Raw genomic sequence first — 13,461 nt, 5'->3', positions numbered from 1 at the left:
TTCTTCATATTTTGATGGCACTGGCCCTGAGTCGGCTCCCCCACCCGGGGGCCCCCCCTCCACATCCTGGGGGGTGGCCTCTTTGGTCCCCAGGCTCCCCGCCTACCCTCGCCCACCTCTTGGTTCTCAAGCTCAGGCCTCCTCCCACCCTCCCACCGGCCCCCACCCCTGCCTCCTTTTCTTCTGGGCCATCTGTCCCAGCCCCAGGCCCTCTCTGACCCTCACACACACACCTGAACCCCCAAAGACACCCCTCCACCAGAACCCCCCTGTTAGGTCATGGACCCCCAGACCCTGCCTCCCAGGCCTGGACACCAGCATCTAATCAGGCCTAACTTCTCCCCAGAGTTCCCGGGGTGGGGGGGGAGAGTAAATGCAGGAGCAGAGCGCAGGATTCCAGCCGGACTGGGGTCAGCGGGGACAAGGGTCAGAGAGCAAAGCCTGGGTTCCGTGGGTGGTCCACAGAACCAGAAGGCCTGTTGCCAGGTAACCAGATCTCCCTTCATTTGCCAACACGGCACCCTGAGCTGCTGACCCACCAGCCTCCCGCCGTCTTTCCCTCCGTGGGACCCTAAAAAGCAGGAGGAAGGGAGAAGCAAGAGCCCAGCCAGCACCCCCAGGCCACCTGCGGCTCCCTCAGCCACCGTTTCACTGCGAGGACCCGGCCGCCAGGCCCCCTGGCTCAGCAGCAGCATGAGTCTGGGCATCATGGAGGAGGAAGACCTGGCCGAGTACTTCCGGCTGCAGTATGGGGAGCGCCTGTTACAACTGCTACAGTGAGTCTCTCGGGTCCAGGGCCTCCCACAGCCCCCGTGCCCCCCCTGCCAGCCTGCCCCTACCCCCTGTAACCCCGAGCCCCAAGTCACCTGGCCCCTGACCCTGACACCAGCCTGCCCCTCCCCCCCATAACCCTGAGCCCCAGTCACCTGGCCCCTGACCCTGACACCAGCCTGCCCCTCCCCCCCATAACCCTGAGCCCCAAGTCACCTGCCCCCTGACCCTGACACCAGCCTGCCCCTCCCCCCATAACCCTGAGCCCCAAGTCACCTGCCCCCTGACCCTGACATCAGCCTGCCCCTCCCCCCGTAACCCTGAGCCCCAAGTCACCTGCCCCCTGACCCTGACACCAGCCTGCCCCTCCCCCCGTAACCCTGAGCCCCAAGTCACCTGCCCCCTGACCCTGACACCAGTCTGCCCCTCCCCCCTGTAACCCTGAGCCCCAAGTCACCTGCCCCCTGACCCTGACACCAGCCTGCCCCTCCCCCCATAACCCTGAGCCCCAAGTCACCTGCCCCTGACCCTGACACCAGCCTGCCCCTCCCCCCGTAACCCTGAGCCCCAAGTCACCTGCCCCCGACCCTGACACCAGCCCGCCCCTCCCCCCGTAACCCTGAGCCCTAAGTCACCTGCCCCCTGACCCTGACACCAGTCTGCCCCTCCCCCCGTAACCCTGAGCCCCAAGTCACCTGCCCCCCTGACCCTGACACCAGCCTGCCCCTCCCCCCGTAACCCTGAGCCCCAAGTCACCTGCCCCCTGACCCTGACACCAGCCTGCCCCTCCCCCCGTAACCCTGAGCCCCAAGTCACCTGCCCCCGACCCTGACACCAGCCCGCCCCTCCCCCCGTAACCCTGAGCCCTAAGTCACCTGCCCCCGACCCTGACACCAGCCTGCCCCTACCCCCTGTAACTCTGAGCCCCAAGTCACCTGCCCCCGACCCTGACACCAGCCCGCCCCTCCCCCCGTAACCCTGAGCCCTAAGTCACCTGCCCCCGACCCTGACACCAGCCTGCCCCTACCCCCTGTAACTCTGAGCCCCAAGTCACTTGCCCCCGACCCTGACACCAATCCACCGCCCCACCCAGACCCCCAGCCCTTGTAGCCGTGCCCCCCATTCCCAGATGCCAACAAAGCCCTCCCCACACATGACTCCCTTCCCTCACGTGGGGGACAGGACCCCCCGCTTGCCTCCCCACGGGCTGGCCCAGCCCCAGCCTGCTCCCGGGGCTCTCAGCACCCACCAGCCTCTCCCACCCCATGTCTTGGCAGGAAGTTCCCCAACATTGACGAGCAGTCGGAGTCCCCATCCATCCGGCTCCTGGAGAAGAAGAAGGAGGCCAAGATCATGCACCGCGCTATGGAGCAGAAGAAGGAGGTGGGGACTCGGGCGCGGAGTGCGGGAAGGGCCGCAGGGTTTGGAGCCTGAGGACACCCTCCCCTCCCCCCATTCTGTGGGTGGCAGTGGCTGGAGCCGGGAGTCCTGTGCAGGGTGGAAGGTGGGAGGCCTGGGGGCAGAGGCCCTGGGGGCAGGAGGTGCAGGGGCCCTCCTGACCTCTCTGCTGCCCCCACCCCAAGACATTTCAGCGTAGAATGGAAACCCTGAACCTGCGCTGGGAGGAGTTGGGCATCAAGGAGGCCCAGCTGAAGGCCCACATCCAGAAGTTTGAGCAGTTCATCCAGGTATGAGGGCCCCCAGGCTGCAAATTGCTCCTCCCCCTCCTCCCCATCTTCCTTGCTTTTGCTGACTCCTCACCCTGGGTTAGCATCTCTTCACTGCTCAACAAGGCCTGGGGCTTCTCCCTTTACGTCCCCACTCATTACGGTTTGTAATTTCCTGTTTCCCTGTCACTTTCGGCCCTTCTAGACTGCGGTTCACCATTTCCTCACCTGCACCTGGTACATGCAATGTCTCAGGGGAATGAATGAATGGGTGGAGGATGACAGGCAGGGCTGAACACGTGGGGATACAGAGACGACTCCAGGGCTTCAGTCCCGGCCACCCACCCACCCCTCCATCCTTCCGCTGAAGGACCAGGGGTCGGTTGAAGGACCAGGCCCCAGAGTCCATCCGGAGACAACTCCTTTCAGTCAGTCCTTAGAGCAGCAATCTGACCACCCAGATTTCTCCAGACCAGCCCTGATGGAGCCCTGAGGGGGCCTGGCCCAGCTCCGGGGCAGGGGGTGGGGGGGGCGGGGGGGGGGCGGAATCCCTGGCCTCCACTCGCTCGAGGGGGTGGCCCTGCTCTTAAGCAGTTCTGTCTTGCTCTGCGCCTTCTCCAGGTGGGAGAGGAAGCTGATGGGGGCCGGGCACGTTCTCCAGGGGTCAGGTCCTTACTGGCCAGAGAAAGGCTAGTGGCATGGGTGGGGTGGTAGGAGATGGGACTGAGAGCTTCTCCAAGGGCTGCCAGAGGCCCAGCAGCCTGGAAATCCTGGAAAACTGTCACAAATACAGACCCCTGGGACTCTCTCTGTGCTTTCAATTGTCCTCAGGGGGGGCCCAGCAACTGCATTTTTAAAAAACTCCCCGGGGGATTATGATGCACAATTGGACTGGTTTAGGGGACGCTGGGTCCTCTCCCGGGCTCACGGGGCAGAGTGCGAACCCTCCCTGTGCCTTCTCCACCTGCCTCTGAATGTCCTCCATCCATGAAGAGGGACAGGAACCACACAGGTGCACTGTGAGGGATGCGAGTGCCCCCTGATCCTGCGGGGAGGGCTTTGCAGAATGAAGGAGAAGGGGGTGTCAGCCCGAATGCCCTTTCTTTGAGGACATCAGTAGTCTGCATCGTCGGCTCCGGCCTCAGCCGGATGCCTCTCCCAGCTGGAGCACGGTTGCCCAGGGCCTCTCCTTTCTACAGTTGGAGAAATTGAGGCACCAAGTACCAAGCACCAAATGGGGAGGGAATCCGGGCCTCCTTGCCCACAGGGGCGGCCCGGCGATCCCTGCCCATCCCCGACAGACAGAGGGGAGGACGGTTCCAGTGTCCAATGGGTGCCACCTCCCTCCCTCCCCCGCCCCAGGAGAACGACCAGAAGCGGATCCGCGCCCTGAAGAAAGCCAGCAAGGAGCGGGAACTGAAGAGGCAGCGCGTGCGAGAGCTGGCCAAGGCCAAGCAGGAGATGGTGGCCCTGCGCCTGGAGCACCAGAAGCTGAGCGTGAAGCTGCAGGACTACTCCATCTTCAACAAGTACCTGGAGAAGGTGGTGGAGAACTCAGAGGTGAGCTGGGGGGCGGGCGGGGGGACTTCCCCAGGGCCTGGGGCCAGCGCAGGATGGTGGGAGAGGCCCCTGGGAGGGGGGGGGGTGGGCTTGTTTCTCAGGGGTCCGGGGTCTGCAGGTGCATCTGGGCGGCGTGCGTATGTCTGTGTGTGTTTATGTTGGGGGAGCGAGGTTTCGCTTGGGACCACCAATGACTAGCTTTGCCTGCAGCAGGATGTGGCCGGCACCCACCCCTGCTCCCCCTCCACCCTGCTGTGTTCTGTTTACCTGGGAGTCCACGGAGAGAAGCACGGAGAGAACGCAATGCAGTTAGAGAGCGCAGTGCACAGGCCGGGCCCTGGGCTGGTGCGCACGCCTCCTTGAAACAGGGCTTTGCCCTTTCCTTGGGGCTCCTCCCCTGTCTCCTCCCCTTCTCCCACCTCTGGCCCTTCCTCCTCAGCCTCCTCTGGGGGCTCCTGTTCCTGGCTCCTTCCTTAAACGGTCCTCGGGTCTTTGTCCCTGACCCTCCACTTTTCTCCCTGAACAACTCAAGGGACCTCCCACGGATGCCTCCCACATCCCCCATGTGACAGCAACAGGCAGGGCCCCTCACAGCGGCAGGGGCGGGGGGGGGGAGGGGGTATGTGCCAGGTACGGGGTATGCCCTCTGGGGGGTGTGCGTCAGTGTCCTGAGGGCGGCGCCAGGGGGGACAAAGGATGGACAGCTTTCTAAAGTCCCAGGTAATTTCTGAAGTCCTGTACTAGAACTAATTTATGCACGTGTGAAGCCCAAATCTGTGTTATGTGTTCCATTCTAAGGTACCTATTGTACAATAAATGGTTCATTCATAATGGGGTGGGGGGGAGTGGGGGAGACTACGTATCAAAACAGCAGATAAATTATAAGAGAGGACTCAGACTCAGGGCTGGGGGAAAGGTGTGTCTTATAACCGAGGAGCTTGGCCTGTGTGTGGCTCTGAGCTTCATGCCCCTACACCCATGGTCTGGAGTCCCCAGCTCAGCTCATCAGCTCCCTGCCACCCGAGGCCAGTCCTCCCACTGTGTGTGTCTGGCTCTGTGAATGGCGTGGCCTCCCACCCTCAGCCCTGCTAGAACCGGGGCCTCAACCTCGCCTCCTCCCCCTCCTCCCTCCCCACAGCCCATCAATCAGCAGATCTGGTCTATTCTGCCTCCTAAGTATTTCTGGAATCCGCCCCTGCCCCTTCTTCATCCAGACCCCCAGTGCACCTCATCCGGAGTTCAACACTGCTTTATTCCTGGCCACCAGCCTGTCCCATGCCCTCCCAGCGTGATCTCCCGCCCCGCTTTCTTCCTCTCTCTTTCCTTCTTCCCTTACGTCTTTCAGAATATTTTAAGCACACCGAAAAGTATAGAGAAATATATAATAGCACCCAGGTATGCACTGCACCTTGTCAAATCTTAATATTTCCCCCTATTGGCTTCCAGTCCTTTTTTCTTAAGACACTACCGCTAATTGAAACCCCTTGTGGGCCCCCGCTTCCAAACCTGCTTCTTTTTCCCCTCTCTGAGGAGGCAGCCACCATCCTGATTTTTAAACTGCTCATGCTCATGCTTGTTATTATTTTGGCCACATAGTACATATCCATAAACTATGAAGGGTGTTGCTCGTGTCTCTTCGTGACTTGCTTTTTCTGATCAATGATGCTTTTTCTTTTTTTTATTTTATTATGTTATGTTAATCACCATACATTACATCATTAGTTTTTGATGTAGTGTTCCATGATTCACTATTTGCGTATAACACCCAGTGCTCCATGCAGAACGTGCCCTCTTTAATACCCATCACCGGGCTCACCCATCCTCCCACCACCCTCCCCTCTAGAACCCTCAGTTTGTTTTTCAGAGTCCATCGTCTCTCATGGTTCTCAATGATGCTTTTTCTTAAAAAAAATTTTTTTTTATTGTGGAAACTTTCCAACATATACAAAAATAGAATCATCTATTGAATGCCCGTTACTCATCGCCTAATTCTGACAATCATCGACTCATCAGATCATCCCCCGGACCTTCCCACCTCGGCCATTTCGAAGCAAATGATATTTTTTCTCATCTGTATTTCAGTATGTGACTCTCAAAGATGAGGCCAATACCCTTATCACACCCGGTAAAAATGTGATCGTAATTCCTTAATATCAAGTCTGCAGTCAATGTTAAAATTTCCCCAACTGTTGCACACGTGCTTTGTGTACAATTGGTTGGTTCCAATCAGGGTCCAAACAAGGTCCCTACGTGGCATTTGGTTGATATGTTTGTGTCTCGAGTGTCACAGACATTCTGATGCAGATCCAAAGAAACTAGACAGAAAAGAGGACATACATATGATCCCACTGATAGATTTAAGAACAGGTAAAAGTGGATCTTTGGTGATAGAAGCCACAGTTCTGGTTTCTTTGGTAGTGGGGGCAGACACTGAGCCGAAAGCGGGCGGTAGACCCTTCTAGGGTGCCGGAAACGTTCTGTCGTCTCTTCACGTATTAGCTAAGAAACTACCACCAACAAAGACTTCATTGGGAGAATCTTCCTTTCATCAGCTGTTTGATGACTTTGTGAGTCTTAAAGGAAAACTCGTTAAGTGCTTGATTCTTAATTACAGTTTCCAGAGTCATGAACTGATTCTCTGGCATCCTCCAAAGGTGACCCGTCGTGTTGTTAGTATGTTATGAATTCGTGGATTGTTGACATATCTGGTGTGTGTCGATCCTTTGCCCTTTTTCTCACTGATGTGCAAAGTGTCCCATCTTTAAACAGCGGGAGCCTCTTCAGGTTGGTACCTGCATCCTTTGGACACCAGCACCAAGTACTCGACAGATGCTCCTGGGAGCTCCATTCGCTTTATCTGTCGCGTGCTGTCGCATCGTGTGTGTACTCGGTGAACTTTCGGAAACGCAGACATAAAGTTATCTCTCTGCTTCCTAAAGCCCTTTAATGGAGGAAGCCCACACTCCTCCTCGGGGGCTACTGGGCACTTTTGTTACTTCCTCTGGGTGGATCTGTCCCTCCCCATCTTGAACGCAGGCTATTATTCATACTAAGCTCCTGTGAGCATCTTGAACATGCCACACGTACCCGTGGTCTGTAGGCAGCTACTCCCTCTACCTGTCCTCACCTTCCCCCACCTGCCCTTGGCTGGCGGCTTCTGCTCATACCTCTGGTCTCATTGCAGCCATCCTTTACCCCAGGAGACCTTTCCTGGATGTTCCCACCTCCTCTGATGCTGACTTGGATGCCCGCCCGCCCCCCCCCCCCCCAGAGGCTTTATCGATGCAAAGGCCAGCGTTCACACCACCTTCTACGGAGGGAGGGTGGCCTGCAAGGTCAGGTCCATGCCGAAGGAGACAGCTGTGCCTGGCAGGCCACCCGCCCTGCTGGTAGCGTCTCCAGCCCCCACTGGAGAGGGGACCTCAGCAAATGTGAACAAATACCAGAAAGCCTTATGCTGAAGATATTACCGTACATCTTTGACCAGCCCCACCCCCCAGTCATAGATAGGGCTTATCACTCCGTGTTGTAACTCTTTCCTTGTCTGTCTGTCCTCCCTCCACACCAGCCCAAGTTGTAGGCTTCCCAAGAGCAGGGTCTGGCTTCCTTATCTCCTGCTCTGTCCCTCGCATTTAGCATACTGCCTGGCTTATAAGTGGTTCTCGGTACGTCCTTGGACAGGGTAATTACTGCCTTGGGAGACCTTTCAAAATGCACCTCTCCAACCCCCGAGCCCCAGCCAGCAACCCTCTAGAATCACCTGGGGGACCTTTTTGCAAAATTCAGGTGCCAGGGACCACCTCGGACCTGTTTATTTAAATGAATCTCTTGGGGACACCTGGGTGGCTCCGCAGGTTGAGCACCTGCCTTCCCCTCAGGACATGATCTCCGGGTCCTGGGAATCAAGCCCTGCTCAGCGGGGAGCCTGCTTCTCCCTCTTCCTCTCCCCCTGCTTGTGCTCTCTCGCTCGCTCGCTCTCAAATAAATAAATAAAACCTTTAAAAATAAATAAATAACTAAAATGACTCTCTCGGGGGTGGAGCCAGACAGGTGTCCTTTTTAAAGCTCCCAGGTGATCCCAACATGCAGACCGAGGACCCCAGCTCCAGTTGCATGTGCCCCCAACCCAGGAGGGCGAGGAGGGGGGACTCCAACGTCCTTACGGCCTCTGCCCTTTGACCTTGGCCTAGGGTCTCCCCGCTAGGCGGAGGCATCTAGGCAGGGGGTTGGCAGGCGGGGGGCGGGGGGGGCTCCACCCACTATGGGGCCTGGGGCGGGCAGCAGTGTAGTGACGGAGCCCCTGCCGCAGTTCGAGGAGATCCACGAGGTGATTGCGCGCTACAAGACGCTGGTGAGCATGCACCAGGACCTGATGCGGTCGGCGCAAGAGGGCCAGGAGAAGATCGAGCGCGCCAAGGCGCGGCTGGCGCGCTACATGGAGGAGAAGGATGACGAGATCCTGCAGCACAACAACGAGCTGGCGCGGCTGCAGATGCGCTTCGACCGCGCCCGCAGCGATGTCATCATCTGGGTGAGCGCGGGGGCGGGGGGCGTGGCTGGGGGGCTTCTGGGCGCGGGGTGAGCGAGGGACCACACACGTGCGCCACACACCTGCTCACGTCCCGGCCCCAATCCCTCCCCAGGAATCTCGCTGGGCACACATCCAGAACACTGCCGCCAAGAAGACCCTCTTGCTTGGCACCATTAAGATGGCGACACTGAACCTCTTCCAGATCGTGAGCAAGCAGCTGAAGGAGACCACCACCGTGTCCCTGGAGGACACGCACAAACAGCTGGACATGGTAAGAGGGGGCGCAAGTGCCCTGGCCAGCTGGGTCTACTGAGCTAAGACGGTTGTCCATTGGTCCAAGGCAAGAATGAACCCCACAGAACTGGTTCTCCAATTTAACAGGATCAGAGTCACCCTGGGGGCTGGGGAGTGTTGCTGGGCCCCAGCCCCAGAGTGTCTGACTCAGTATGTCTGAGATGAGAACCCATGAATTTCCATTTTTCAGCAAGTTCCCAGGTGATGGTGCTGGTCTGGGTTCCACACCTTGAGAACATTGGTCGTAGTCAACACGGGCAATGACAGGGACCCACTATTGAACTCAGTACTTGTGCAAAACAGTTCTACTGCATTCTAGAAAGAGGCTGAAGGCTCATGCCCAAGGTCCACTCTGGGAAAAGAGAAAATTGGGGGTTGGGGGTAGGGGGAGGAATCAGCAAGTTTACGGAAGTGTTAGGGTCTTATTAGTACCAATCTGACGTTTCTCTTTGAAATAGCTGAAAGGGGGCCACCTGGATGGATCAGTTGGTTAAGCGTCTACCTTCAGCTCGGGTCATGATCCTGGGGTCCCTGCTCAGTGGGGAGTCTGCTTCTCCCTCTCTCTCTGCCCCTTCCCCTGCTTGTGTGCGCGCGCTCTCTCTCTCTCTCTCAAATAAATAAGTAAAACTTTTAAAAAAATAAAGTAACTGAAAGGAAATTGGAAAGGAAAAACCTTTCTCACTACATGATTCAAAGCTGTTCAATGCCATGTGCATGCACCACCCCCAAATCATCTCACTTCTGACCACAGGTGCATATATCCTACAGTTGGGGAAACTCGGTGAGGGCAGATGCATTAGCCATGCTTCTCGTGCCGTGCAGAGAACTTGACTGATTCTTCATTCCTTTGGCAAAAGCCTCGGGCTCTGCCGTGAAATAATAGAATTTAAGCTCCAGAAGGCAGGGATTTGTGTCTGCCTTGTTCCCAACTGTATCTCAGTATCTAGAACAGTGCCTGGCACCCAGTAGGTGCTCAATAAGTGTTTGGTGAATGAATATGAAACACAAGCCAATAAAAGCCATGGACTGGAAGGTACTTGCCCTATTTAACAACAACAAGAAAGTGAAACTTGGGGTGCCCTGGTGGCTCAGTCAGTTAAGCATCCAGCTCTTGGTTTCAGCTCAGGTCATGATTTCAGGGTCGTAATACTGAGTCCCGCGTGGGGCTCTGCGCTCAGTGGGGAGTCTGTTTGAGATTCTCTCCCTCCCTCACCCTTGGCCCCTCCCCCAACTCGTGTGTGCCCCCTCTCTCTCAAATAAATAAATAAATCTTTTAAAAAAACAAAAATAGGGGCACCTAGGTGGCTCAGTCGTTAAGCATCTGCCTTTGGCTCAGGTCATGGTCCCAGGGTCCTGGGATGGAGCCCCGCATCGGGCTCCCTGCTCGGCGGGGAGTCTGCTTCTCCCTCTCCCACTCTCCCCGCTTGTGTTCCCTCCCTTACAGTCTCTCTCTGTCAAATAAATAAATAAAATCTTTTAAAAAATAAATAAAAAAGTAAAACTCATGAAATGTAAAGGATTTCACCCACTGACCAGCCCAGAAGAGGGATTTCCCCAAACTGGACAATCAGCCTGCAGCTCAAAGTACGTAGAGCAGAATTATTGACAGCTGAAAGACTATGAAGGAAATTAATAAGAAAATTTGTTCCAAAGCAGCGATTCTCAAACTTTTTGGTATCAGGAGACCTGCATACTCTTAAAGTTGATTGAAGACCCCCAAAGAGCTTTTGTCTATTGATATTTACCGTATCAGAAACTCAAGCAGATAAATTAAAAAGAATTCACTTTTAAGTGATAAGAAGAAGCTGATCAACATCAATGGCATGCTTGATGAAAAACACGTTTTCGAAATAATACTTTGTGGGATAAGTTGCACTTTCACAAATCCATTTAATGTCTGGCTTCATGGAGGACAGGTGGATTCTCCTCTCTGCTTCTGCATTCAACCTGCTGTGATAGAGCCCTATGTCATTGAAACACCCCAGTCTGATAAAAAGCCGCTGTATGCTCATGAAAGAAAAGACAAGTAATGTCTTCGTATTACTGAAAAAAGGACTTTGCCCCTGCAAACCCCTGTCCCTGGCAGAAGGGTCTCAGGGACTCCTGGAGGTCCTCAGGCCCCTCTCTGTTAGCTGTTGTAAAGCAAGGAGGTGCTCATCTCCAGCTCCCCAACCCGCCCAAGCATTCCCTGCTCAGACCCTAGCTCCCAGCCCGTCCACTCCCGATTTTGAGCTTTCTATAGGAACACTTCCTTCTGCTCAAGTTGTTATTTTAAAAATATCCCACAGCATCCCCATAGGACGGGAGCCTACGGACAGATATACACATGATCAACTAGCCTGAAACAATTAAAAACAAGGACCTCGGAAAATTAACGTTACAACCGAAGGTCCAGGCCCGAGCGAGAAATACAGACTGCAGATTCTTGGAGTATAAAGGACAGTAGCTCAAGAGCTTCAGTAGTTGGTTCTGTGCCTCCTGATGACAAGAAGGAAAAGCAACACATAGTTCTTGTACCAAAATGAGAAAACGTAGGTGTGCTCAGAGCAAACCTTTTCCGGTGCTTGACTCTAATTGAAATTTCCCAAGGAGGCTGCAGAGACTCCTAGCACATGGATGTTCCCAAAAACATCCCTATGACGCATCCAAGCACAAGCTCTGGAAGGCAGCCACTTATCTAGAATTGAGGAGCATGGTCCCACAGTACAACTTAGGAAGCATGATTTTGCAAAAGGCTGAATTTGAATTCAATGGTACTGTGTCTTGGAAGGTCCAGCGTGATCCCTGAACAAAACCCAAGCTCTCTGGAGTGGCATTTTCCTAATTGTGCTTGGCAAATCCTAGGACCCCAAGAGGTGGTTAAGTTTCCTATGAGGGAATCAAAGGAGCTCGTGGACTAATAGGTTTGGAAAATTCTCAGTGAAGCAAAGTTAGATGGTCTTTGCACACAGGACTCCACCGTCTTTGCTATGGTTCTGCCCTGAGACTCTCCGAGCAGATAACATTTCTAAAGCTAACTTGACCACAGAACCTTTTTGTGGGGGAGTGTGATGACTGGTTATAAGAACACAGAACATGGAAAATTCTGGGCTTGTCTCCTCAGTAACCTTGGGGAAGAGACTTTAATTCATTGACTCTTTGTTTCCTCTTTTGCAAAACAGGAATTGTATCCATAATAGTAACAATATTCATGGCAGACAGGGTTGTCGAGAGTTTGGGACGGTCTGTGTAGTCCCATCTCCAGGAACATTCTCGAAAATGAGAGATTTTAGAACTGAGGTCTTAGAGGCCATCGAGGTCAACCCGTTCTCCCCCTTCCCTTTTTGAAGATGAAGAAGCTGAGTCCCAGAAAGATGAACTGATTTGCCCAGAGCCGTATCAGTAGACCAGGTCCCCACGTGGCACGCGGAGCCCGTGTTCTTTGAAACAGAAGCTAGTGAACAGAACTCAAGCTTCCCTTGTGACTCAGGATTGTCAAAACGGGCATCGGTTCTGGGTTCCAAGTAAATGCCCCCCTTGAAGGCTATTAAATTGTGGGTAGCCGTCTCCCCCAACACTGCTGGCCCCCTCCTGCCAGAGGCTTCTAGTACCGGAGTCTGCTCAGCATCCTCTCGTCTTTCCCTCCATCAGACTGTCCACCATTCTTCATGCTGTCACCATGTCGGCCCCCAGGAGCTCCCTGTTTGTGCCTCCCAGTCTGCTAAGCCTGATGCTTCAACTAGAATAACTGTCAAGTAAGGGAAAGTTAAATGCTTCAAGAAGTCAGTCCCAGAGAAACAGTGACTCCTTCTAGGTTATGCCCCGACGTGCTCCGTGTGGGGACAGGGTGGCCTGGTGCTGGGTGGGCTAACTCGGGTCCCCTTGCCTTGTTAGATCCAGCAGTTTATCCAGGATCTGTCGGACATCTGGGCAGAGGTGAGGAAGAAAGAACAACAGCAAGTCCGGGTTTAGGGAGCAGCCGCGGTTCCAGAATGTTCTGAGACAGAGACGGAGAGAAGATGGGTTCATGGTGAGCTTGCGGTCCCGTCAGCCCAGTCCAGCTGTCTGGGGACCCCTGTGCCTTTCTGCTGGCGAACACCCTGCCATTTTCCCGCCTCAGGCCTCAGTCCCTCCCGTCCCTGAAAACATTAAATTCTGTAAGATGTTTGTTTCTAAGTTCTGTCCCTTTTTGGTTTGTTCACGGGGAAGATGGTCCATTGAGGGGAGAAAAGCACCCCCTCTTGAAGCTGGTTACTTAGGCAGCCCAGGGACTCGAAAACAAATCTTGGGCCTGGCATGTCCTAGGCTTTGGACTTGCACACAGAAAGAGACCAGCAGCGGGGTGAGTACCTAGGACCCTTCTTTCCTCTATCACTTCAAAAAAAATTTATTTTTGTAAGTTGGGGTTTCTAACCGGAAATTCAAAGACTCACTAGAAACTACGAATGCAGCTTCCCAAGTCGGAGTGCCATAGGTGGTGAGTCCAGGACTGTCCCCAACCTAGGGACCAAGCCCTGCGCCCTAGCCACCGGGACCCTACAACACGCAGTGGGAATAGGAGGCAGGCTGCCGAAGGACACATCTCAGCAGGTTGGAATGATGGTTAGAAAGCAGCAAAACTCAGTCGGTTAAGCATCTGCCTTCGGCTCAGGTCATGAT

At 54.9% G+C, this 13,461-nt stretch overlaps 1 protein-coding gene across 1 annotated transcript; it reads left to right on the top strand.

Annotated features, from left to right (window-relative positions):
- Positions 1-522: 522 nt before the first annotated feature.
- On the top strand, positions 523-12,927 carry CCDC42 (coiled-coil domain containing 42). Its single transcript, XM_078066433.1, has 7 exons — positions 523-776; positions 2,049-2,154; positions 2,355-2,459; positions 3,801-3,998; positions 8,308-8,529; positions 8,642-8,800; positions 12,697-12,927. Exons 1-7 carry the CDS (start codon positions 694-696, stop codon positions 12,772-12,774), a joined length of 951 nt encoding a protein of 316 aa, XP_077922559.1. The 5' UTR covers positions 523-693; the 3' UTR covers positions 12,775-12,927.
- Positions 12,928-13,461: the final 534 nt, after the last annotated feature.

Source organism: Halichoerus grypus, chromosome 2, assembly GCF_964656455.1.
Source record: "Halichoerus grypus chromosome 2, mHalGry1.hap1.1, whole genome shotgun sequence".
Classification (NCBI taxonomy): domain Eukaryota; kingdom Metazoa; phylum Chordata; class Mammalia; order Carnivora; family Phocidae; genus Halichoerus; species Halichoerus grypus.
The sequence above is the reverse complement of the archived record's forward strand: the minus strand, read 5'-3'. Positions and strand labels throughout refer to the sequence as shown.